Raw genomic sequence first — 27,489 nt, forward strand, 5'->3', positions numbered from 1 at the left:
GATATGCTATGTGGGAATTAGCTTTCCTAAAAACTTAGCAACAGAACAGACCTGAACAGGTCATCTGTGAAATAACTAGCTTGATGAAATCAGTATTTTAACTGTGACACAAATAATGACGTATATAATGTTATTTGTTAATTAGTGCTGTAGCACGTAACAAGCATGAGGTTATGCAAAATAAGAAGCAGATTCTAAAGCAACAGCGATACCCATTACGAGTTCTAATCACTAAAGAAAACATCTTTTGTAAGGGTTTAAATATAACTATCTTGCTTTTCAAATCTTCTGATGAGCTAGCTATTACTAATGTCAAAAGGTGATGCCTGTCAGCCAAGAGCTACATTAGAGTCCATAATTGAATTTCAAGAGTTGTCAAGAGCAGGCTAATAAAATAGCTGCTACTAGAAGTGATGTATGAAAAAAATGAAAGTTCTGGTCTGGCAGGATGCAAAGTATGTTGTGTGGTTTCCCTATGTCATTTCAAATAACATGTTCAATTTTTCTGGGCTACATTTGTCTGACATTCTTCTCTTGTATAATAATGATTCATTATATATAATTTATTCAAGGACTGTAACTCACCTCTAAGTGTCTATAAATATTACTGCAGCTAGACATTTGCATTGTAGAACAACTGCGTAACACTGGGATTTATGAAGGATCCTTTTATGTTAGTTCCTTGACAGGAAAGATAGATTTTTTTTCTGAAGTAAAACACTGACCTTAAAGTCATCTTAAAAATCTAGCACAGAAAACAATTAACAGCTCTTCCTTCACTGTGTTGTTTAGGTAATTTGACAATTTTAGGGAGGGCTGGGGGCAAAATATTTTTGCCCATTCAAAATGGATACAGCTATATTATTGTTACATCAGTATTACTGGGAGTGTTCCCATGGTTATGATGGTAATATATAATGTCTACCCTCCCACTGCTTTGCAAAAGCATGAGCCATTTCTGAGTGGAGCTCTTAGAGGTGGTAGAAGGCAGACAGATGACATCGCTATGAGGAACAGTGAAAGAAAAACATAGTCCCAGCTGGAACAAAGGCTGCACATTGTGTCACTGCACCAAGTGGCGTTAATGAAAGGGTGTGGGATGCTGGCATCCTTTATTGCCTCTGGTAAGCTGGTATGTGGATATGCAGTAATTCTTCTAAAACCAGGGGAGAAATCCAACACAAGATGACAACATTCATCTAGGGCACACCAAGTCATGAGAGGCTGGTACTGTAGTGATGTCCTGACCTGTCTTGCCGCCACCCTCACTGGGAAGAGTTGTTCAGCCTAGAAAAGAGACTTGAAAGGAATATACTTTGTTCTCTTTCTGTGCTGATGAGAATTAGAAGTAACGAACTTAAGTTGCAGGAAGGAACAGTTATGTCAAACAGTAGGAAAACAGTTCCAATAGGATGGCAAAGAATTGTAATGGCACACCCAGGGAGGATATGACATCTCCAGTGCTGCTCTCCAGCCAGACATGCTTTTAATGATGGGTTAGAAAAATGTCTATGAGAGATAATACAGGCATAATTACTGCCACTGCAAGAATAATTCGGTGCCCATGCTCAGGTATCTCTCTAGCCTAACAATGTTCAGCCACCATGTCCAGTTCTGGTATCTGCCTACTCTTCCAGTTGCAGCCTCACATCAATACCACCTTGCTCTGGCCAGTCAGAACTGCCACCAGCAGAACACAGGCCAGATGGTGGACAAACTAGTCTTCCCAGGTCACTGCCAGCTCTGTTCTTCTATGATTTCTCTAATTTATTTAAAGAAATCTCAATCCTTTTCCTTTGTTGATTCCCCACTAAGGGTGAAGATCAGCACTCAGGCTACTGATCATTAAATCCACGGCCCTCGATATGGATGTGTTAGCAGTGTTCAGGCCACGTGATGGGCTGTAGGCCAAAAGTACAGAAACGCAAGCAGTCTCCCGAATAGTGCTGAATAAAGTGGAGAACAAGATTCCTCAGCCCTCAGTTAAATATACAGTGGTTGTCCATGACAGCAGGTAGTGCAATAGGAAGGCTGTCCTGAATGAATTTCTCCTGCCTGCTATTCTCTGCCTGCTCTCTGGCAAGCCGTTTATTTTCTCCTCAGTGCTTTTGTTCCCCTTTTGCAGGATGGGATAAACAAGCTTCCTAATTGCACCAGGACACTGTGAGAACAGACAGGATCAGGTACTACCTTTGCCCATATATAGCTTTATCTTTAGCTGCTCACAAAGGAAATATGAGCCCAGCTCCATTCTTGGTTTCATACTTATTTACACAGGGTTTTAGCTGAGTGTGCACTTTAACACCATGTAACGCTCCTCCTCTTAAATGGAATCTATCCTTTAACTCCAATTCGCTGCTACTGTACAACCTAGAGAACAATAACACCTGCAGGTTAGCAAAATATTTTATTATACTGAAACATACTGTACATAGACAAGAGCTAATGGTAACGTTTTAACTGTCCCATGAAACCAAAATACCTTTATCATAGAATCACAGAATCAATCATAGAATCATAGAATAATTTGGGTTGGAAGGGACTCTCAAAGGTCATCTAGTCCAACCCCCCTGCAAAGATACTTTCCATTGGCTTAAAAAGTTAATACTAATAGAAATTATGTCATTATTAAAATATATATATATAATGCTTTCTGTTTATTTTGTTCTATATTAGAAAGGCAAATTTGGGGATAGGGATATGGCTTAAATATACTAATATTTTCCCTCTGGGGAGCTTGTCTTCACATCTGGATAGAACACACACCAAATAAGTTCAGGAATCTCTTTCTACATGACAGCAAGTTATCAACCCACATTAGGTGGCAAATCAGCAAGTTCAACCAGAGTGCCTGAGCCAGGGAAGAAGGGGGATAGTCTGGGATGCCTGTTCTACCATGTTTTTCTTTTCCTGCATATTAAAATTTCTCCAGTATATTTTCTTCCTCTTTTTTTTTTTCCTCTGGATAATCCCAAGTTTGTCCTCCCTTGTTTTAACCATTGTCATAGTAATGAACAGATCACTGTTTTATCAAAAAACTCATTTTAGCTTAGTGGAATAAATCACCATGGCTGCTTCTTTAAGTTCTGGGAGAAAGGAAGGAGAAAGAGAGAGTGACTCCAGAGAGCAATTCAGAGTTCCTCCATTAGGACACTTGCATTGAATTAACCTCCTGGAGAAATCTCTTTGTCTCCATTAACTACAGTGGAGCCCAGGAAGACTTGCCTGGAAGAAATTAGCCCTTGTGAATCTTGAGTAGGTTTACTAGAGTCCTACAGCATCCAAACCTCCTACACCCTGCAACCTCTGCATATGTCTGGAGCTGCACTCTTAGCCATCTTCAGTCACTTACATTCTCCCCAGGGGCCAGAGATGCACAGTGTCTAGTATTTGCAGTCCTACAAGTTCTCTTACGTGTTGGCATTTGCACGACAACAAAAGCAGCAGATTGTCAGGCTTAGCTGGGATTTCAGTGTTTCTCTGAACTACAGAGGAACTATTACCTATATTTAACAGTTCCTGGTTATAAATTACTGAAATACCAGTCAGGGAAGAAAAGGCTGCTACAAAAATGCACAGGATAAAAGGAAAATGACCTTCCCAGTGAGCTGAAATACACTGTGTAAAATGACAGGAAGAGCATCCTGTCCTGCCTCAGACCATTTGTTGAACACTGTTTGCTGTTGCTTACCATTTTCAATCAGGACTGAACTGGAAAAAACTGTACTATGTTGATACTAAAATAGTAGTAGACAACCTGTAGTGCTATGGCCTTGTCCATACTCCCTAAAACCCTGGGAATCTAAGCCAACATTATACCACAACTGCACTGTTTTGAAAACATCATGTCAAGCCTCTGCTAGTCAAACTTGCTGCTCTCTATATGATGGTACACAAATGAGCACTGTGACAGTAAAGAGATCTGGTCAATTCTTGCTACTGTCACATGAGCTCACTGGGAGTTTAGGCCAAGAAGGCATCATTACATTTTAAAAATATGTATGTTCAAAAAAGACTTGTATCTTGGTTGTCGACAGATTCATTTTCCTGGATATACTTGAGAATGTCCACTTCATTCATTGTCTGAATCCTGTTTTCCTTTGGCTTTGCCAGTGGAGATGAACTAGTGCTCCTCGGGGCAACTGCTGGCTTCTGAGGCAGTGGTGGTTTTGATGGTACCTTAGGTTTTGATGGAACCTTAGGTTTTGGTTTGGAGGTTACTTTCAAGAGTTTCTCTAAATCATCTTCAACTCTGGAATGAGAAGAAAACACCAGTGACATTTTGGGAATTTCTGAACTGCTTTTTGTTTTGTAAGAAAATGCATTCTTGCAAAATAAAACTTTCTGCCGGAAAGGATCAAATTTGATGAATTTCTCTTTTTGGAAGAGCTTTTCATAAAAGTTTCAGTGTTACCAAAATAAGCCCTGCCTTTTTATAACAACTAATGTGATTTTTCAGTTCAACATGCAAGCTAATTAATTTTACAACACCTTTTCAAATGTCTAAATTAAAATAAATTTGCAATTTTCAAAATAAAAAGAAATGGATTTTAGTTTGGGAAAAAAATGCTTCTGATCTGTGACAGGATAGTTTGCTCAAGAGCTCAGAAATTTTCATAGGATAGTAAAATTTTTCACACTCAGCTCTGCCTCCTCTTCATCCCCATCCCCCAAGACTGAGATTGAGCACCCCCCATGCTCAATCATGAGAAACTGGAAAATCTAACGGCTTTAAAAATACTAAATTCACATTTGCTTCCAAAGGAAGTGAAGGAGTTTTGCAATCTGTGAACATATACAACAACTCTTTTTGGTGACTATTTCACTAGGAAATACTCCTACTTCCTAGTGAACTATCCCAAAACACCTGAAACAGTTAAGTATGTTTTCTACCTGGATTGTTTGACCTTACCAAAAGACACAGCATGCTGTGTATTCCCATTGAAGCTGCTAGAAGATTTTGAGAGAGCCCTCTTAACAGTCAGTCTTGTGACTCCAAGAGAACCTTTGGAAAGTGATTATGTGAAGGAAAGGGAAAGAGGCTGTGACACACCTCATCTCTAAAAGATATAGCAGAGATGGCAAAATAAAAGTTAGCATAGCTAGAAAAGTCTTTACAGACCACAGTAATTTCTGCTCTGAATCAAAATAGCCTCTTGTTTTGGTCCTCTGAGCACAACGGTCAAACAAAATACCATAAGAAGTACACACAGTTGTTAATTTCCCAAAGGCCTGATTGATAAAGAACTGTTAAGCAGTCAAAACCCAACCAGCAATCCATGCAGATCATCAGCTGTGTAACAACCAGCTACAAAAGTGAAGCCCCTGATAAAATGCATAACTATATGTGCTTACAAAATACACAACTTCCAAAAGGCTCCACCCCCTAACTGTAGCATACAAAATCAAGAAAACTAAAGGATAAGAACTGCAAGCAAAAACTTTTACATGGGGGACCAGGAACCAAGGATCAAGATGACCAGCAGGTTTGTAATATGTAGATATCTCCTCCCCAAACCCCAGCTCTAGTGCGACACGCTTACTCTACAACTGTAGCATCTTAGGCAGTGATATGATTTAACCATTTCATTGTTTACAAGCACTGATATAAGACCTGCTTTTACCAAATTTCAAATTTCAGTACCAACTGAATCAGCCCATTAGGTTGTAACAGTGCCAGCAGTAAAACTCCCTCTGCCTCAGCCAAAGGGCAGCCTGACAGGGAAGCTACAAATGAACTAGGAGAGAAAATTAAGGTGCAGGAGTTATTCCAAAGGGACTGAAATTTTCTTCAGTGCTAGTATTATCTTCAAGTAGTTTTACTTAGTTCACTCTTAGAAGTCTCGTGAGGAAAAGTAAGTCTGGTCAAACAATTCTTAAACAAGACCGAAGCTGGCAGCACACGTGCAGCCCACGTGGTTGTTGGTTAGACAGATGCCTCTGTCTCTGCTAAAGCATCAAGAGGTGGCAGAGTCCCTCTGTCCAGGAAGATGGACTGGATGTTCTCTGTTGTCACAGCACCCAAAACAATCTCGTGGCAAATGGCAAGGAGCAAATGGAGATATGACTAAGAGAACAGACAACAGCTGTTTCTCTCTGGGAGGATTCTCTGAAGCTCCTCATTTGAGCCCCTGGTGACTGGAAAGGGTTTGTTGAAGCAGCTGCACTCAATGGAAAAGGATGCCACACAGGGATTTGAGGGAAGGTGCCTTTTTTGATCTGTTCTTCTACAAGCCCCATAGGTAGGCAGTCCCTGGAGCACGAAGAAGTCTCACCTCATTTAATGTCAAGCATTTTTTGGTCCTTCCACTCATCTATATTTTGTAATTCATATCTTCCTCACTGCCAGGCAATGAGGCTGTCTTGTGGGTGGAGGCGGGGGGGGTGGGGTGTGTTATCCAGACCCCTGCGAAGCCACTGGGATAACTTCTGTTGACTAAACAGGACTGTGATTTCTCCCTTTCTCTCCTTGTTCACTGGTAGCCTTATGAGAGATACTGTAAATGCCTCTACCACACAGCACAACAATTGTTGGGGCCTTCTGCAGACAGTTTAAATAAAGTAGGGAGTTAAAGCAAAGCTGAGCTCTTCCATAATTTGGGAAGCGACTTACTTGGGTAACTGGCCAGGACCATGGGGAACATGATCAACAGAGGAATCAATGTATCTGAGGCACTTTATTGCTCCATCCCTAGTGTACATTGTTTGAATGTTAAAACCACAGGTACTTGAGGAGCTCCAGCATCCTCAGCTAAGGATCTCACTATTATTAAGAAAAATGGTATAATTTCAAGGGTTTCTTTTTTATGTTCATCCTTATTAAAAGCTGTGAGGTACTTATGACTGCACTGTCCAGGCTGAAACAAACTACACTCACCATGAATTGGCCATAAAGTGAACAAGGATTAGCCTGAATTTTCTGCTGTAAAGTGTCAGAACCCTTTAAGATAAAACCGTTCTTGAAGTCAGATCTTTTTGCGACTCCCAAAGGGAATCTAAAAAGGATCAACTGCCTGAACACTAACATCTAAAACTAGGAAGTACCTAAACAGACCAAGTGATGGACAGAGCTGGACCACTGTCTCAGAGCTCTGCACCTTGAACTCTATCTTGTGGACTTTGTAGTTCAGCAGGCAGCTCCTGCTGTTACCTCAAATTTCATGCCCCAAGCAGTTCTGGATATTATATTCTCTTTTATTTAGATAGCAAGATTTCTGATGTCTCTTTGTTTTCTTGATTCTTTGTGGGTGACATATCCCACCTAACTTACAAAACACCGTATTCCCTCCTTCTGAATTCCTCATCTACATAGAAGAAATTAATTTAATTTAAGACCAGGCATTTTTGTTTGCTGCAGACTCTGATATTCAAGAGATATCACACCTGTGATCACATTGCCAAGACATGTTCTTGTTCTCATTGCTGTGTAATAAACAAAACATGTTAGGGCTGGTATTTCTGAAGCATAGCTTTCTTTAGCTGATCTGATACCTCCCTCCTTGGCATAAACAAACAGTAAATGAAACAGTGTCCATGTCATAAAGTTTTGGTCATAAATAACAAAACCATAATAACCAGATGAACAATACATACATATACATACAGATCATATACGGAGGAAGCATGATTTTGAACCAGGTGCACTGCCCAGAAGGGGCAGCAGTAAATACAGCTCATTAACCTGGATTCTCTACTCTTGCGTGGCTCTATATTAATTTCTGTAATAATCACAGCAACAAAACTACTCAGCATAGTCATAAAATACCCCAAAAGATGCAGTCCAGTAGGCTGTAGGGTTTTTTTGAGGGGTGGGGGTGGGGTTTTTTTGGTAGTATGCTTTTAAGCCAAAAATTCTACTTGGTGGAAGCTGATCATGTAAATGTCCTTTTTTCATCCTGGATTTTTTAAAGACCTTGGTTAGACATAAGTCTTTTCCAGAGAACACTGCAGATAATATGTGGTCTTTGTCTCAAAACCTGCTTTTCAGTGCTGCAGTGATAGGCAAACTCTTTGATCTACTGCCATTTGATCATGTGAGACACAACTGTATTTGGAAAACTTAAGAGGTAAAACGCAAAATGCCTCAGCCAGAGATAGAAACAAGGACTTCTATTTCTTGAGAAGCAAAGGAATTGTTACAGTGCATAACTACCATCATATTTAACTCCAGACCAGGAGGAGGAAGAAAAAAAATCAAGCAACTATTCTGAAATAACAAGGAGATTAAAGGAAGAACCTTCCTACCCTCACCCCCATCTTTTTATAGACAATCAGGCACAGAATCCATGTAATTAATCATTCTCTAATTAGTCTCTTTCTTTTTCTGTAATGGAAAAGCAGCACCACATTGTTTAAAATTCCTGCCATACTGTTGTGCTGATTCATGGACTCTGTTGGTGGAAAATCTCTTTGTTTCCAGACACAGAAAGCAATCAAAACCCTTACTGAAGAAAGGCTGTCACAAAGCCCTATGATATGACTGCTAGCATGTGGACTTCAAGTGAGTAAATGAATTCTCACTTGGAGACGGACGCAGCTGCCATCAAAACATCAACATTTTAGATGCCACTTCTCTGAACTCTGTCCTGTCTATCTGGACAAGATGTCTGGGACAGGAATGACTACGTGCGTGTGTGGCATCCAGCATGATGGGGACAGTGACCTCTGCCTGCTGGAAATACTCTAATGAGGAGAAGCAGTAATGAGAGCAAGAGACAAAGACTCCCATAATTTGCTGAAGTACCCAAAAGGATCATGCTTGCAGCTAGGTTATGTAACTCACAGCACTTCTTGCAGAATAGACTTTTATATTTTCCTATCTTATTATTGGTGTCTTTATTTTGTTTGGTGTTAATTCCAAGTACGAGAGATAATATCACATATATGACTTGGGAAAAGACTTGTGCCCAAAAATAGGCTGGAGGCTTCAAAGTATCTGTTGACATCATTTCTGCTATGGTCAGTAGAGACGTTGTGATGTCTAATAAGGCCCATGGAAATTATACAGGCTGGAGTTAACCACAGGAGTGCAAAGCACAGAGGGCTGTGTAGGAGGTATCTCCCCTCCTGCAATCCATTACAGGTAAATTCATACTGGTACTTTAACCAGTGCCAGGAAATATGTCTGGACACCGGAACGTGAGAGTTTGTACTGCTCAAATGCTAGAAGAACCACTAGCATAGCTTTGGTTTAGGACAGATTAGCCCTCCTCCAAAAAACTCCCAGGCACAACTCAGAGCTGGTGTGGGACAGGGACCATTCCCAGCAGGCAGCTGTGCACAGTCACCTTGTTCTGGAGCTGGAGAGAGTCTAACAGCATGGATGCTGCCCGGTGGTGCTGTCTGGCCAAGGGCCAGAGAATAGACTCATTAGTACAGGCAAGTCCTACGTGCATATGCCCACAAGAAGCTCCGTGAGGAAAACAGCCTATGGATTAGATCACTCACCCAGGAAATGAGACAATTCAATTTTTACAATTTGAACCAGAGAGCTGGTTCAATTTTTCCGCAGCCTGAAGAAGTTCAAACCTCCGTCTCCTGCTTCTGTAGAAAGTTCCCCAATCACCAGGCAAAGGCATAGCTGGAGCAGGGGAGAACAGGCATCTTTTACCCCTCAGCTGAAGATGGCTGTCAAAAATGCAAGTAACCTTGGGCAGGACGGTTGATATCTGGTGAATCTCAAGCCTAGCAAACACATTTCTTGTTACACTAGGAGAGACAAGGACTCTAGGTCACCTTTCCGCATTATTCTATACAACCTATACATGTTCTTAGGGACAGGGCAAGAATTAATGTTTCCTGTCTGGCAACAGCCTTCCTACTCTGTTGGCCAAATTTACTTTGTAGCTCTTCCAGTGTTTGTAAGTAGCATCCCAGGAAAAATGAAATGAACAAAATAAATCCTTGAAAACCATCACAGAAAATGCTCTTTTTTAATTCTCTCGGAAAACCCACCAAAAACTGGTAGGAAAAGTTTGTTTACTGAAAGTTACTGCAGCCAAATCAAGGTTCTTTCCCCACAGTCAGGTCACAACAAGCAAGGGAAACTGCCCTGGAGTGGTCAGGAAATTTCTGACTCAGTTATTGCAACCTCCTCTGCCACCTGCCCATCACCCAAATAACCCTTTGCCAAGGGTCTAGATTTAAACCCTCTGGAGTTTCTCAAAGCTCTTTTCCCAACTATGGTGCTCATATCCTCAGGACAGCAAGACAGCATTTCTCATTGTGTGGTCCTGGAGGTGGTGTCTCATATGACTCTGCGCTAGTCTGAAGATACATGTTCTCTGAAGTCAGAATCTGCTAATGGCCTGCTGAATGAAGAACATACAAACTCTTTCTCCTTCAAGGGTGGCAACAGTTCCTTGGCAAACCCAAAGCTAACAAACCTGCTCAAGAAGCTGTGTGGACTGAACAGTGTTTAGAAGTGACCATTGTTAGGATGTGGTTTCACAAACAGCTTCAGCCTCTAACAATATAATGCTCCTGAAAGGGTCATCATTTGCATCACTGATGGCACAGCTTGCAGCTGTATATACAGATCAGCCTGTAAAAACAGACAAAATTCATCTTTTAAGGGCACGGGCAGGATGACACACCTGTAGCATAAAGGTAAGAGCTGGACTGTCCCCGTCAACACCAGCAGTCTTAGATCAGCGTAACCCTAAGAATGAACATGCCAGGTCTACCATCACCGAGCAGCAGAACTGGGATCCTGCTGCTGACACTGTTCTCAGCAATGGAACAGAAAGCCAAATGTTACACTGACAGCTGCTTCCTTCCAGTTCAACTCCCTATTCATTATCAAAGGTGAAGTTAATTAAATCTCTCCTAAAAAGCTGTTCAGACAACTGCGTTAATTATTTCAGGCTAGGATGTATCATAATTTATGTAATTCTGTGGGCCCAGAGAGCTGCTGCAACATTCACAGGATCAGTTCTAGCACTGGTTTTCCACAAAAACCTGATCCATCACACCAGGCAGGCACAATTTAGATTAATGAGGCAGAAGAGGTTGACTGCAGTCCTGCTGCATGAAAACTTAATTTGCACTTCTGTGACCACTGAGTGTACAGGGATGAGAAAATAAGACTGCATGAGAATCCACAATGCAAGAGTTTGCAAGATACCGATTTCTGCAGAAATTGACTTCTGTCTCTAGCTTAAATGGAAACCAGACCTGAAGAAAAGCTTTGAGAGTGGAAGTAAATGGCTGAATGCATCCAGAAGGAATCTTTATATGGTATGATGTGACCCAGGAAAACGACAGGAGAAAAGAGAAGCCTGGTCTGAAATTGATTCCCAAAGAAAACTCTCCTAACATCTGAGAAAGCTACCCTTTCACATCACTGCAGTTGGTCACCTCGCACTCTGGAACAGTCAAAAGCAATGGGACCCAGGACTTCACCAAAGAGCCTGCATTCCTCCGTATCCCCGTGGCAAAGAGATAAGCCAAAAAGACTTGGTTATCTATCCTTCCCTTTCTCAAAGCACATCCCAAGAAGGAAAAGTATGATTTGCTCCTTTTTTCCTGAAGGCAACATGATGGGACTTGACCTTGCTGGTTCCTACCACAGCCATTTATCTCTCTTCCACAAGTTCTGGAAGTACCTGCAAGTACAGTGCTCTACAGGCATCTCACTGATGTATTAAGGCAGACCTAGTGGTAGGAAAGAGTGCCTATATCTACAATGCCAGTGGTTAGAGTGAGGTAGCTCACCTAGTTTCTCCATCATCATCACTTAATACTTGTTGGTAGGACAAGAAATTAGTAACCAGTAAAAGGCTGGTCAAAGCAGAGGAAGGTGTTTGTTTGAATGGACATGGGTATTTTGCCATAAAAAGAAATCTTTCATTACCCTTACAAAACAATTGCTTCTTCTCAAAGCTCAATACTTCTTAATGTAAAGTAGGTGATTCTATTTAAAATAGTAATTCTCATTTCATTTGAGCAGGTATTCACAGAAAGCACAGTCTTCAGTTTGCAATGAGAACATTTATCATATTCTCTTCTCCCTCATGTTGTGACAAGCACAACCCACACACATTTTGCAGACTCATTTGTCTCTGTAATAGTCTCTTCCTCAAGAGTTACAAGTCACTGCTGGGGATTCACTGCTGTGCTGACAGCGCTGCGGTGCTACTGCTGCTACAACTACTCAGGTACCACAAAGATCACAAAGGACTCGGTTGCTCCTGTGTTCTGCTCTGAACATCATCTTTTTCCCATCTTCCCTTTGAAAGAAGGTTCTGCCTTCCTCTGCCTTAGGCAATGCTCTCCTATCTCTGCCCATGATTCATTGGAAAGCACATTTTCCAGTAAGTCAGACATTTGTTGGATCTACCACATGCATGTGAGCAGACCATGAGGTATATGCAAATGTACACTGCATAGGTCAAGAGCTACCACATCTGCATTATTCGGCTAATCCACCTGTGTACAGTGAACATGTCTAGGTTTCTGGACCTACCACACACCTGCTCATCATAGCTCTGGGCAGTCTTAGGTCTTGACAAAATGCGTCCAGGCAAATTTTCTGTATGATATTACAGACCAAGACGTCTGCCAGTTCTCCTCTAGTAGCTAACACGGATGTAGCCCACTAAAGGAATGGGTTGTCACAGCTCCCACTTTGATCTAAGGGCTGTGGAGAGATTTCTTCAATCCCCTTTGGGAGGGGAGAGGGATTGTTGACATCTACAGGGCAAAGGCAACATTTATTCTTAGGCCTCAAAATATGCTCAAGCCCCCATGCTAGAGAGATTGCAAGGTTCAACTTTTTTTTCAATGTTTCTTCTCACCACAAAGGGTCACTGTATGGAAAAGACTGTGGCACTGCCCTGCAAAAAGATGTAACACTAGTCTGGTGGTAAGGGAAGGTGGGAGATGATTCAAACGTTGCCTCTACATTAGACCTGACAGTTCTGCTAAGGCTTCCAGCTAAACAGAAAGAAAAGTGCACTGTTCATTACCACTTTAGAAAGTTCAGCTACAGGATTTCAGGTGACTTCAATGAATTTACATACAGGAGAGGTGAAACATTCTACTAGGTTAAAACACCACTGCCTCTACTCTTCCCTCCTTTAACAGCCACTCCTTTACCCCCAGCTGCCTTGCAATTCAGTCCATCAGCTCCCTATGGTGTGCAGATAACACTGCAAACTAGGTTTATCAGGGCGATTTCAGAGGATGTTAGGCACCTGAACAGGTCAACAGATCCTGACCTGTCTGCCTATACCTCTTGCACAGCCAGGAGTTGCCATTGGATTCCCTAGCAACTTTCCCATTGGACTGCTGGCATGATCTTCTGCTTTGTTATGTGTATTCATTTCCAATGGGATCTTGATGACTTGTCAACTACTGAAAGCACTGGGACAATTCAAGAATAAATGAAAACTACCAGAATTTAAAAGAAATGTAATCTTTTCCCATGGGTTTCCACATCTGTATGTGCTGCTAACACTGATGACCCCATACTGATCTAAAAGCATGGTCTATTGGTCTCGGAGCAGACTTCAGAGACCTTTCTCTGCCACAGATGAAGAGAAAACATATAATCCAAAGGATATTAACATGACAGATGGGAAGCTCTCTCCACTACTGGATAATAATGCAAGGACTGCATTGAAACAGGTGCTCCTAGCTGTATGAATAATCTGGATCAAGCACTATATGCCGAGATTGCTAGCAGAGGAGAAGCAAACACAAAAATATTGCAAGCACATACGTGTTTGCTCCCAATATACCACAGCATTAAATCAGGTCATGTCCTGCCTCATCAGCTTCTACAAACATCAGGTGGGCTGTCAGGATGTAATGTGCGATGGCACCCAACCCAATTTAACCTCTGTTTGAATTAAGTTAGGTATTACTTACTGCTAAGATGGCTAGCACTTCTGCACATGTAAAGCAATAGCTACAAAACTTCCTGCTTCAGGAGATGTTTGAAACAACACACAGATTCTCTCTCCTGGGTTTAGTACCTGCTGCGGAATTCATACATCCTAACAGGAGCTGGCTGGCAAGAATTAGCACTGGAAGCAGGCTGGCCTCATCATTCAGATGCCAGTCTGAGATCCAGAAGGCATGAATTTCACTCTTTACTGCTGTACAGATTCCCTGCTGATGCTGGTCTCTCTAGGCATTGGCTCCCTGCTTGATCTCTTGAGCATTATCAGTGCAGGCAAACTAGCCTTCTGGGAGAGATGTCATGAATAAAACACATTAAGTGATGATACGTTCCAGCACTACGCTAACAAGGGGGCAGGTAAGAGTAAGAGCAAGTACATTATTCCTTCCTGTAACTGTGAGCTCCAGCCCTCCTTTCCATCAGATTAAAAATTAAATGTAGGGTGATTAATGAGAGTCCTTTAAAGCTGCGCACAGGATTCCTCCTGCAAGTGGGCACAGAGGTCTGTGAGCCACTAGCAGAAAATCATTCCTCTTGTGGCAAGAGCCTTTGATTTCAGCTCACTGAAGCTGAATTCCTCTTTGTTTCTGGGCTTTGTTTCTCACTTTTCATAATGGAGGTCATTTTCACCTCCTGTGGATCACTTCCAGAAAGTGTCATGTTAGAAAACAAAGACTAGATAGCATGCCTTGGGCCTTCCTTTGGAGTCACAGAATAAGATCTTGCACCCTACCTTTCTCAAAGGGTCTTCTGAATTTCCTTTTTAATGTGTCTGATTTCCAAGCTCAATGACACATATCTTGCCTTTTACTTGTAAGTACAAGTATTGATTCACAGTTAGCATTCAAAGTATTTAAGCTTTGCCCTCAAATTCATCTCTTTTGAGGTCTAAATAACTCCTCAGACCAACTTCACCCTACATGACAGATTTGAGATGTGTACCTGAGCAGTTCTTCAGTGTCCTCCTCAGGACCCGTGTTCAGCACATACTCCTTGTTCTTACAGGCAGCTGGCAGCAGTAGTGAGTCACCCAGTCTTACCATCCCACCAAGGTCTGGATCTTCAAATAATTTCAGATCTAGAAAGGGAAACCAGAAATTGCTGTGGTTAAATCTGCATTAACACTAGCTAGTAAATCTGGCTACTGGGCTGAAAAAAAGATCATGTAGACAATTCTTTTTTTACAAGGACTTCCAATCCACAAAGTGCCGTGATACTCTGCACTCTCAGGACTTGGTAAATCTGCTTTCTTCTTGCGCTCAAAAGTAGGTCACATTACTCTTGTTAGTGTGGCGTGAGTGACAGTGGAACAGCCAGCTCCCACAGACCTATAATATCCAAGCCCAAAATGTCAATAGTGAACAGCTATGGGAACTACAGGTCTTTCTGAATGCTTCTAGATGGTTCTGCCTCAGCTGAAGATTTGCCTTAACATTCCCAAGTCATTATTTAGCCTGTATACTCCATATCATTACATATTAAAAGCTCAGTTATACACGTGTTTTAGATAAAACAATCTGTGTATATACAAATATAGAACAGATTTACTCTCTTTCATCTTCTTCCTGGGACCAATTGACGAGAAATCTTTTTCTGGGCCAAAGAGTCCTTCATCTGGATCTACTTCCTCTTCAAAAATGGTTAATTTGGGCTTCTCTTCCTTGGTTGGAGGAGCAGATGCCTTCTTTGTTTTTTTAGTTCTAAAAACATAAGAGACAGGAAAGTCAGCAACAATTCTTCATTTAACAGGAAAGATTTATAGCTAGACAGTCTTATAAACTGAAAATAGATGGAGGCTGGGAAAGGATTAAAGAAAGGTACATAGGCATCTTTTAGTTGCTGACAGAAACAGGATTGAGCTGGAGGGACTGTTGGTCTGACATACTCTACCTGTGCTCATGTTTTGTATCCTTAACAACTATCAAGGAACCCAATGGGAACTGGAAGAGCAGGGCTAACAATGCCATATAGTGCAAACTACCACCCTGATTCCACGCAGAAAGCTTAAAATAAGAAAGAAGAGCAGCAGTTCCAGCAATACTGTCACAGACAGACAGAAAAGGGATGGCTTGAAAAATAAAGTGCAGGTTGGACCATCGCACTGATCCCTTTAGGACAGGTTTTTTAAAATCTCTTTGGCTCCATTGCCATGCCAGTGCCTGCTGTTGTTTTCGACTGCCGCATACTTCTTTCATAAAGGTGTCAGACACTCCCCTCATCCTCCCCAGAGGAGACATGATATGAAGACTACCTCACCTTTCAGTTGAAGCAAGCAGTGACTGGAATATGCTTGGTTGGACAGACTGCTATTTGCAGAATTTACAAATGTCACTCAGTACTTTCTAGAACCAAGGACAGGATTAACTTCCCCTAAATTTAGTCTTCTAAAAATTTGACAGTGAGACAAAGTTAATTTTTAGGCTTCTTCTCAACTCAGTGGAAAGAGATAGACATCTCCATAGGACAATTAATCCCATCTACTATGAACACTGATATTTGGATGCAATAAACCTCCAAAGATGTCCTCCTCTCCCCCTGGCTGAAGAAGGAAGTTAAAAACGGGTTTGGATTAGAGGCCTCATTTGCATGTGGCTTAAACAAGGAGAGCTGAATCCCATTCCAAGAATAAAGTGAAAAGCGTGTGCCTCGTGGTCTCATACCTAGGAGTCACATTTCACTAGCTGAAGCTACAAGGCAGCTTCACAGTAGGGCAGCTTGAGTTATGAGGCAAACCAGATGGCATAAAAAGGAAAATTTAGAGAACAGGACAAAAATCCTGGGATGAAAAGTCCAATGCAAACTAAAATGAAAAAGAAGCATTCCTTAGGATAGCATGTCCTTCCTAAGAAACTGCCACATTTCAGAGATCTTTACTCTTAGCAGTCACGGCCTTGCAATTTCTAAGGTAGCCCCTTTGAGTGCCTCTTACAATAGAAGATCTGATCTTCCCCTTTGCAGAGAGCAGGTCAGGTTTCAGCCTAGAGCAAAGCCAATTATCAGTACTTAACATGCCATAGTCATCAAAAACTAAGAACAAGGTCAAAAGATTACACATACATTCCAACTACATTAAAGAATCTTGTAAAATCCTCTTCCGATTACAGCTGCACACAAAAGAGTGGAGTCCAGTTACTTCCAGTTATTTTCACAAGTTTATTATCACCAAAATAGAACTCATGGATGATATTACCTTGCTACCACCACTTCATCTCTTAGCAATGGGAAATGCTGCACTTTAGAGACCTAAGAGCAATTCTCATGCAGAATGTAAATATGGCCTTATTTGGAAATATACCCTATTCAATATACTAAAGGTATCTGCAGTTGTTAGTGACTAATTTGCTGAACTATTTATGATACAAACCTTCTTTTTAAAACAGAAGAAACTTCCATGGCTTTCTTTTTTTGGCATTTATATTCATTATGGATATGCCTTGAGTGACTTCTGAATATGAGCTACTTTTGAATGGTCAGCTCCAAAGAACTGTCTCAAACTAAAGCTTTTGTCAAAGAGCCTTCTTCCAAAACCTGACAAAATCGGAGCCAGACAGCTCTCACCCAGGATTTCTGCACAAACTCAAATTCATTGCTTTATTAACTGTGGTAAGAAATCTATCACTTAAGTGAACCTAAGTATCAAAGGAAAAGGTAAAAAATGAGAGCTGTTACAGCTTCTGTTTAACAACAGAAACAGAAGAACAGTAAGACTGAATCTTTCAGAGCTGACAAATTGATTAAAATTAGCAGACACAAATAAATCCAATCTACTAGGGAAGAAGCAACCTTTATCTGCATAATTCATGCCTCGCAAAGTAGTCTTTGAGAAGTGAAGGACAATATAGATGAGGATTGCCAACCTACAGAGTGCCAAAAAGTCTTTGACAAGATCCCTTGTCCATCCAGAGTTATGACAGCTCTCCCGATGCATAGGAGTCTGTTATGCCACAAGTACTTATATACCTGAGCCAATACATTTCCAAGCAACAGCTCTCCACCCCAGTGAAGTTAACAAGGAGTTGACTAATAGTTGGCTAAAATATTTTCAGCAAAGAGTATCAGAATGGTGGGAAATACTGAGGAAAGGGAAGAGAATCATAGAGAGTGTCATAAAGAACAGCCACGTAAAACATAATTAATTGAACTGAAAGGTCCTGGTAATAACTCTCTGTTTAGTCTAGCCATTAAAAGAGCCCACTTACGCTGGCTCACTTTCTGTTTTGCCAGGGGACTCCACTGGCAGTTACAGGGCATGGGGCCAAACCCACGGGGCTTGACTGCTACCAGTAGGAACATGAAGAAGTTGTTTTTCTGTCTTCAAGTTGTTTCCCCTCACTGCCCTTCTAAGGAAGCCACAGTTGGACTGCCAAGTCATTCCAGCATACCCATACAGGGACTCTGTTGAGGTCAGTCTCTGACTGGGAAACAGGATTCCCACGGTTCTGTATTTAGCTGTGTCAGTCTAGGCTGTGCACTGCTGAGCAGAGGTTAATGGATGAGAAAGGGTGTTTAAGAAATTTTGGAGCCTGTCTGAGGTTCTGGTTTCTCAGTCAGCTTCAGCTGGCCTGAGTGTGTGGCCGACTGCCCTCTCATCGTCTCTCTCTATATCCCTGCCATGTCCCCATAAGCAGGGGACCAGGGACTTAGCAGGACCTGAGCTGATCGTGAAGCCACGTGCTGGTAGGCATGCAGAGGGGAAGCTGCAAGGATAGTTAATTCAGTGATCACGATGTGCTAGGGTGCAGTAAGCTGGTGCAGGGCTGCAGAGGCTATTGGGAAGACAGAAGGAACATTTAGCCTCCCAGAGTATTACTGTACTCAAGCCCTGCACTTCATTAGCACCTTCTTCATACATCACACTCGCAACCTTGCATCTGACATTTTGAAACTACCTGCATCCAGCTGGCAGAAGTTGACCTGTGTCATTGCTATTTTTTCATTGCTGAAACAAGTGAACCTTGGAACATCATTCTAGTGAATTTTAAAAATCTTAACAAAAAACAAACCAGCCCTAAAGATGATGTAACCTTTGTTCAGCTGAAGAGATTTCTGGAACCATACCTATTTACCCAGTTGAGCTCATTGACTTCTATACATGAAGCACTGTGAGAATGACTCAAGTAATACTACGGTCTTCTGCTCTGAATGCAAAAAAACCTGCCTCATAAATGACTGTAGATAAAGACTAGCCTCCTAATTGACATGGACCAAAACTGGATGATCAAAAATTAGGGTATATGAATCCACCTAGTCAGGCTGTGGCACACTTCAAAATCCAGCTGAGACTCCTGGCTCCCAAATGATTCTCAAATCACCCATGAAAATGTCAACAAAACCCTGTATGCAGAATACACTTACTTTCAAACCTAACTCATTTTGTGAGTGCAATTTTCATGTTATTGTTTACCGACACAATGTAGGTCACTTGTTTGGCAGCCTCCATGTCTCACTGGCACATCAATAACGCAGAAAAGCTTTCTGGTCAGCTGTAAAAACCAGCGACGAGGATGACCAAGACAGTCCCAACATCAGAAGGTTTCCAGAGCTGTATGTGTGATAGCTGTATTTTGACATATTGGATCTCTAGACCTAATGCTTGGTGATGCATTGCTTAAATCAAAGGGCATGTCTATTGTGCTCAATACAGACAGGAGTCCCTAACCCATGCTCACTACTGGGTTAAAATAGTGAGTGTAATTACTTAGAGTAAGTGTGTGTCATTATTCAGAGTAAGTGTAATCTCAGCACACAGACTAAAATACTCAGAACTTATTCTGAAAATACGACCATCTCTTTTTTTATACAAATAAGATTATGCTCCAGCAAAGGAATGTTACAGTCATATAAAAAAGACTTATTCAGAATATATATATTAATATTTTAGGTATCCATGGGATTTTACAAGGAAAGAGATCACTAATATAATTAGAAACCCCAACTTCCACAAATCTACATTCGGGCCCGAACAAAAGAACTACTGCTAAAACAGCAGTAATATTAGCACATCTTCTCAAAACCCATTTCTGAAAAACAAAGAATCTATACACTAGTTCATGCAGAAAACAAAATGTCATCTGTTGCTTTCTTTTCATTCAACAGTGCTCATTTTCCAAAGCCTCCTGATAATAACAGACAAGACAAAAGGGGTCATTCTCATCCGCTTTGGGCAAGGGATGCTGAATAGAAATTCTAAGCCAGTCATCTCAACACAGCCTGACTGCTAAGCATTAAGCAACCGTGACAAGCGCTGGCCACAGGGATACTTTACCTCACACGGAAATCTTTTTCTTGTGGACATCACAGGAACTTACAGTGTTTTAAATGACCCTGGCATGTCCCAAAATAAGATAATGCATAATAGATGGAATAAATCTCCCATTAGAAGTCATTTGGAAGAATAGCACTCAATTGCGGGCAAAGTTTCTCCTGCTGCAGCCCCCAGATTAGGCCAGCCTTGGACTACTGTTCCAGCAGAGCAACAGATGTAGAGAAAGCCTGAAGGAATAGATTTTCAAGAGTTCAGCTCCCATCCAGGGACCTGATTTTATGGAGGGATTTTTCTGAAGGGCTCAGCACTCAGGAGTACCTGTTTTTCCTAAAAGAAGCCAAGCTGTTTTTATAATCTGTCCTTAAACTTTCTGATTACATCCTTTTTCAATATAGCTTGAAAACAGACAACAAGACCACAGATGAACAACTTTTGTTTAGTATACAGCTCATTAGCAACAATCATAATACAAAAACATTTCCTAAAAAGTTTTCAGCTGAATAACTAATAAAGCACACGGGCACTCATATGCCTGGCAAGGGAACAAGGGCTACAGGGTAGATTGCAAAGAAAGAAAATTAACATAAAGGAAATTTCTTTACCATTTTCCTTTGATTTTCTAGACTAAATCAGAATGTGAGACTTGCCGAACAAGTTAAGGACAACAAAAGACAAGTTTCAAAATATCTTCATGACTAAATTAAACCACAGCGAGGACACCAGTCCAGATCAAGACAGGCGTAATAAAGTTGCCAATAACGATGTGAAACAGCCAAAAAACTCACTAGTATTTTGGGTTTCATCTGCAAAGCAGCTGAATGGTACTTTCAGGGTTTCTGACAACAGCGAAATAGTTCTTATCCTAACATTCAAGTTAATGAGGCACATTTTCAAATACGCAACACCAGGTAACATCCACTAACAGGTTTTGGAAAAAATTGGCCAGGCATCTTTCTGCACCCTGCATGTAACTACTCAACACATTTTAGAACTTCAGAGAGGTTACAGAGGACTAAAAATAAAGCTATTTTAAAAATTAGAAAAGTACAACACAAAGAAGCATGGGCTGAAGCACTGCCTTAATGCTTGGTAAAGTTAAAGAAAGGCAGATAATCAGATATAATCAGTAAATAATGAAAAGAGCATTCATTACTAAAGTCTTGCAGAATCTCGCTGCTGTTTTCTTTTTATGAGCCTACAGGCTTGGGTAATGATGGCATCTTATCCAAGGATTGACATAGCAGCCCTGAGAGTTCCCACCATTTTCTTCCAAAGCTGGACCAGGACAATGGAAGCTCCTATCCTCCAGCTCCTGCGGACAGGGATCTCACTGCAGCATTGCAGGTATCTGCTTCTCTGCAGAGAATCAGCCAGAGCTATCTCTGCATTAACTTAGGCATTCAGACACCTCAAGCAAGGAGGGATGAAACCCTCTCTTTTTGGTTCTTCTCCATGGCTTTGGTGGGATGAGAAGGAGAGAATATTATGTCTTGCTGTTCAGTCTATGAATTAGTAAAAGACTACAAGGCAAGCACGATGATGGCAGCATCAGGGCTTGGCGTATACCAGTTTTTATTATGCCCCTAATTCTCTTTCTCTGTTTGTATGTTTGGTAAGACTTGATTTCAAATTGATAAAGGGTGAGAAACATTGATTTTTGCTCTGCTTCGCTGTTCTGGAGCACCGTCTATTTTCCCTGTGCCTAGTCCTTGCAGTCTCCACCCAATATCTTCCTATTTCCCCTTTGCATCCCTCCTCAATCCATTTCCCCAAATTTTTGGCCAGTATCAGACACTTTCTTGCTCCACCTCCAGAATCTGCAATATTGCCTTATCCTCCAGACTGACAATTAGGCCTCCTTGTCATCTTCAGCCCTCTTCTCCCCCCATCCACATCATATAACTCTTACCTTCCAGACCTGTTCCAGACTCTTCTTTTTCTGCTTTAACTCTCAAGATTATTATTGTTGGTCAAATTATGCTTTAGAAAAAGACCACAGGCTGTAGCTGAAGGAGAAACAGGAAGCTGCCATGGGAAAGTGGGAAAATGCAGAAGGGAGGGTAAGGAAAAAAAAAAAAAGGATGAAATTAAGCAGAGGTAACAGTAGGCAAATTATCAAAGCAAGAGAAAGGGAAGAGGTCAAAGCTGATCACAAATGATAAGCAGCTATAACTGCTAACCACCAAAAATAAACAAGGATGCTTACCAGTCAGTTTTCAACAAAAGATAAAATTCATGCTAAAGCTTAAATAAACATAAAATCTTTATGTAGAAAGGAAGCTTTATCAGGAAAACATCAGGACCAAGAGTTTGGACTTATAAACTCTGCCAGACATTATTCCTTGATCTATTTCCTTTAAGGTCACTATCCAAGGTAATGAGATTACTGTCAGGAATAGGCCCTAGATTTATGTTTTGAGCCTACAAAAATTACACTCTAAGAAAAAAATCCATTATCTTACACTAATTAATAATTGTTACAGGTCTGTAGCTCCAAAGACAACAGATTCTTGGGCAAATACTGTGTTGCATGCCTGTAAAGTGATGCCGACATGTAGTATAACTCAGCAATAAAATGTGCAACATGACAAGAATATAAATATGACAACTGTAATGAAATCGACCTGCCAACATTGCCCCTTTATGACACATTCTTCACAAAACGTCCTGAGCAGTTTCACAAAGTCAACCACACTGAAACTAACAGGGTGTGAAAAGAACCAGCTAGCGAGCACGTTATCTGCCACATGCTCAACAGATTCAGGAGCAAACACCAAAAAAAAGGCAGCCTCACAAATAGGGAATTGGTGGTACTGGAAGTATCCAGTGTTGTGGTAAGAATTCTTACAACATTTTTCACTAGATCAGGTCGCTCAAAGCCCCGTCCAACCTGACTTTGAACACTTCCAGGGATGGCGCATCTACAACTTCCCTGGCCAACCTGTTCCAGTGCCTCACCACCCTTATTGTAAAAAACTTCTTCCTTATGTCCAATCTAAACCTCTCCTCTTTCAGTTTAAAGCTGAAAGTTTTAAAGTTGTCCTGTCACTACAGGCCTTGGTAAAGTCATCAGGACTTGCAACTGCTTGGTGCCCCTCCCGAGGACAGGCAGCCTCACTGTTCCACATCTACTTTATAAAGATTTAATTTTGTGTTACCTAATCTCTACCTCCTCGCAAACAGAGTGCCATCATATCCAGCAGCGTCTCCTGACACCTATGTTTGACAGGCTCGTGGCCTCATGTTGTGCTCCTCGGGAGGAGACCATTTCCCCCATGCTGCTGCCTCACGAGAATTCCCTCCTCACCACATCCAAAAGCAGAATGGGTACAAGAACCCAGACTGCGGGCACAACTCTAGTTTTTATCTGCCTGTGAACAGAAAAGCCTCAAATAGCCAATATAACAAGAGAGGAAGTTTGCATCAAAAAACTTCTGGCTTCTCTAATCTCAGAGTCTCCATGTAAAAGTCTGTCTGAAGGGCGCCCTTCTTTTTTTTTGCCTGGTACCTGCCCAGACCCACCCCCAACCTACAGAAAACCTCAAGCAAACTGCAAATGATGCTCCAGTCTAAAATTTTGCCTGACATACCTGTCACACTACATCTAGAGAGCTCAAGAAAAGCCAGAGAAGGGCTGGTTACCAAGGCAGTGAGCAGATTCCAGCAGTAGCCAAGCAGTATTTGCACTCAGAGGCAGACGGCTTCAAAAGCACAGGGTCTCGACTGCTCCATGATAACAGCCTGAGGAGGGAAGATGGGGCTGAGCCTGGTTCCCCACTGCCTTCCTCCCCCCCCCCCATCTTGCTGTTCACAGAGGTCACTTTTTTCTCTTGGCTGCGCCGTGGGTAAAACAAACCTCTCACCACAACGCAGAGATGGATCCACAGGAAATAAAACAGAGAAAGACACAGTGAGACATTGTCAGAGCTAAATGATACCGCTGTTGCAGACACAACCCTGTGCTCCGACTGCTGCCTCTCCTGCTGTCACGAGATCAAAACCTCTTCCATAAAAAGAAAACGCAGCTTTTCTGCCTAGAGGTTTCCTGCGTTGGGTTTTTTTTTTTTTTTTTTTGTAACAGAGGTAAGATAAAATTGCTCTGGGTGAAATATACCCCAGGCCACGGATATGCTTATTGCACGAAGCAATACCACTTCTGATGTTGCAGACATTGCTGGAGGTCAGACGGCAAGAACAGTCACACCAGGGAGCACCGGAGACACAAAACTCTCCCTCCTAAGCGAGGCACTGAGGCTCCACAGCGGCAGCTGCCAAGGGGCTTCCTTCTGCTGCAAGCAGAAAAAGAGCTGACATAGTTCTGCATTTTTTAAATTGGATTCCTATTTATGTTTTCATTGCTAACTGGCCTGACTTCTCAGCACATGAGCTTTTGCAACATCAGTAATTTCAGGGGCTGAGCACCGAGCTCAGCGCACACAACAGCCGGCTGTCACGCTGAACGGACGGGTTCAGCTGGGGAAGCACTGCGAGCCCTTTGTGGAGCACAGCGAGGTTGGCGCTGAATTGCGGAAACCTGATAAATGCAAGCAATCCACAAACATGTGACTAAAAGAAGAACTAAGTAGTCTTTACAAGTGTTCTGGCTCATGCGTGAGATCCAGCTCAGCGCTGGTGTTATTTAAGAACCATGAAAATATTCTAAAATCATAACCAAAAATCATTCCTCTCCTATTGGCAAAAAATCTGTCAGAGCTCAACTCACCCAGAGCGACACTTGTTATTCCCACAGCACTCTTCAGAGATGGCAGATGGATGATCTCAGCGAGACCTCCAACTAGCATCTCATATCTCCAGAGAATTATGACTTGACACAAGTGACACGAGCCTGCAGATCCACCCAACTGATTCATTGCAGACCCTGCTCCTTGCTCCTCTTAGCTACCCGATGATCTGCAACTGCCAGCTGTCCCCCCTTGGGGCTGGCTGGATTAGAAACACCGAAGATTCATGTGCTGCAAGGGATGCAAGCAGGGAAAATGGATCAGGGAACACAGACTGTGGCTAGAAATGCTGGTAAACATCTCAGGCTCTCAAATCCCAGACAACGTGAGACCTCGGGCCTCTGCAGGGACAAAAAGCAGCAAGCGGATAGTGGTCTATTAGCCAAAGGAGAGCTCTCTTCAGGATTAGCTGCTCTTGACTTACGGTGTGAGCTTGGGCAAGTAAGTTGATCCTTTGGGCTAGTCTGCTGACTCACAAGCCCTAAATGGACTCAAAGCATATTAAAGTTACACCATTTTATATCAGTGGAGAATCTGGTGAAAATAAGCCATCTAGTAAATTGAAAAGATGTGAGAAATTAACTGAGGTTTGGTAAGAGGGATCTTTTGTTGAATACACAAGGGGAGCAGAAATTAGATCACTAATCTGTGTCAGTGGGAGGGACTAGTGGAAAAGTGATGGAAGTGATGCCGATGACAGCAGGGGAGTAGCAATTACAAATAAATGCACAATGTTTTAAGCTTCTACTCCCTGGTGTTACAGTGGTTGTAGCAATGTTGGAGGAAAGAATGACGATTTCAGACAAGAAACACAGACCCAGGACGTTTCAGGATCTGAATCCGTAAGGAGAAATGCTACAGCAGACCTTTCTCATGCCATGTGGCTAGGACAGAGAACCAACACCACAGGATCAGTGTGGTTGTAAACATACATCAAACACAGCCAAAATGCCAGGTGCCGATTCATGGGGCTGCCTTGTGCCCCTCACCAAGCCCCTCTGTGCTGCCCACCCAGCTCCTATCTACAGCTCCTGGCCTCGCTCCTGCCTCTGTTCATCTTCCTTTGCAGCCCCAAGGGAGACACTGGTACATGCCTGTGGTCTCTCCAAGGAAGGGAAGGGGTTCGATGCTGCCCACCTTCCCACAGCTGGCAGAATTCCACAGCAGAGGTGCCATAAGCACAGGAGGCAGCGCGCCTCCCCTACCCTGCTGAACAAGAGGTCTGGGGCAGGACTGTATCCATCCCATTCAACACTTGGCCTTGGTCTTCCCTTGCTCTGTGTGGTGTCCTGGAATTACTATTGTGCATGTGATTTTCAGTTCAAAGTGCTTGAAATAACATGAGGGTTGTGCTAGAGCTCTGAAAAGTCACAGCCTGAAACAGAAGGTGCTTATGACAGGCTTTAGGCACAGAAAAAAGGCATGTGGTGGTGTTTGAAGGAACAAAGTTTGATGAGATACTGCCAGAATACTGTGTACAGAGACAAATTTGATGCAGTCTTCTCAACGTCACCTTTTGGAAACGGTCCCTGCGAGGGGTCCTGGGTGCCAGCCCCTCCCAGGAAGAACAGACAAGCAGAGAGCAGAAAGGCGACTGTCCTTTGCCATGTTGTCCATTTGCCTGTAGGGTTTAAGGATACCTTGGCATCTTTCATAATATCCATCAGTCGCATCCATCTTGTAGTGCACAACAGCACCCAGATGGCTCCCCTCCTGTGAGCAACGGTACCAACAGCTGGCAAATGACTGTCAGACCAAGCAAGTTCCTCCATGAGAGCAAGGGATACAACAGGCTGGGTTACATCTCCCACCACATCTGAAGGGCAACTAAAACAATATACTTATAGCCAACAGATGGCAATGTTTGGTCATAGCCCCCAAACACCTCACAACCTTTCAGGTTTCACTCTCTGCACCTCTACGTGGCAGGGCATGCTAGCACTCTCCTTTTACAGATCGGGAACGAAACATGGTCCTAAAAAACAGAAGTGAGCTGTCTGCAGCCTAAACAGGATGTCTTTGAAATGAAGAATTGAAACTAATTCCTCTGAGACCTTGGCCAGCAGCTCTGGACCACGTGCTGCTTCTTCCCGTTTGAGCATCCTGCATTGTGTGGCACTGCTCTTGTCTCTTGGCAGCACCACTGAACAAATAAAAACAACTCCAGTGAGGTCAGGGTTTGCTGTAACGCCCCCTGAGGGAGGAAGTGAGGGTTAGGCCTCAGGAGCCTCTTAAGAACGCATTTGTTTTTTTTTCATATTACAGGAACAGTTGGGGCTGTGGCTCTGTCACTCATAGCCAAGATGAGAAAGACGGATGACTTGGGAACAAGTTTCCAGGACAAAACTGTTATACACAGCAACAGTCTATGCTGGCAGATAACCCATCACACAGATGAAAAATGAGATGTCTTTAGCAAATAGGTCTAGATAATGTTGTAAGGTGGTTTTGAGGGCATGACACTGTGTTTTGTGTTTAATGATGCCTTCAAGAACGCCTTGGATGCTATTACAGATAAAAAGCAATAAAGCAAGGCAGAGAGAAGCTTGGAAATCTTCCATCCAAGCCACTCTGAC

At 42.3% G+C, this 27,489-nt stretch overlaps 1 protein-coding gene across 1 annotated transcript in view; it reads right to left on the minus strand.

Moving 5' to 3' along the window:
- Window positions 1–2,402: 2,402 nt before the first annotated feature.
- HS1BP3 (HCLS1 binding protein 3) overlaps window positions 2,403–27,489 on the minus strand; it is a 52,429-nt gene continuing 27,342 nt past the window's right edge. Inside the window, exons 5-7 of the mRNA XM_082480945.1 lie at window positions 15,455–15,606; window positions 14,849–14,984; window positions 2,403–4,252 (exon numbers count right to left, since the gene is read on the minus strand). Of these exons, the coding sequence (XP_082337071.1) occupies window positions 4,006–4,252; window positions 14,849–14,984; window positions 15,455–15,606 (535 nt within the window). The 3' untranslated portion in view covers window positions 2,403–4,005. The remainder of the gene's footprint in view (window positions 4,253–14,848; window positions 14,985–15,454; window positions 15,607–27,489) is intronic.

This window comes from Vanellus vanellus (genome assembly GCF_965231255.1).
Source record: "Vanellus vanellus genome assembly, chromosome: 3".
NCBI classification, from domain to species: Eukaryota; Metazoa; Chordata; class Aves; order Charadriiformes; family Charadriidae; genus Vanellus; species Vanellus vanellus.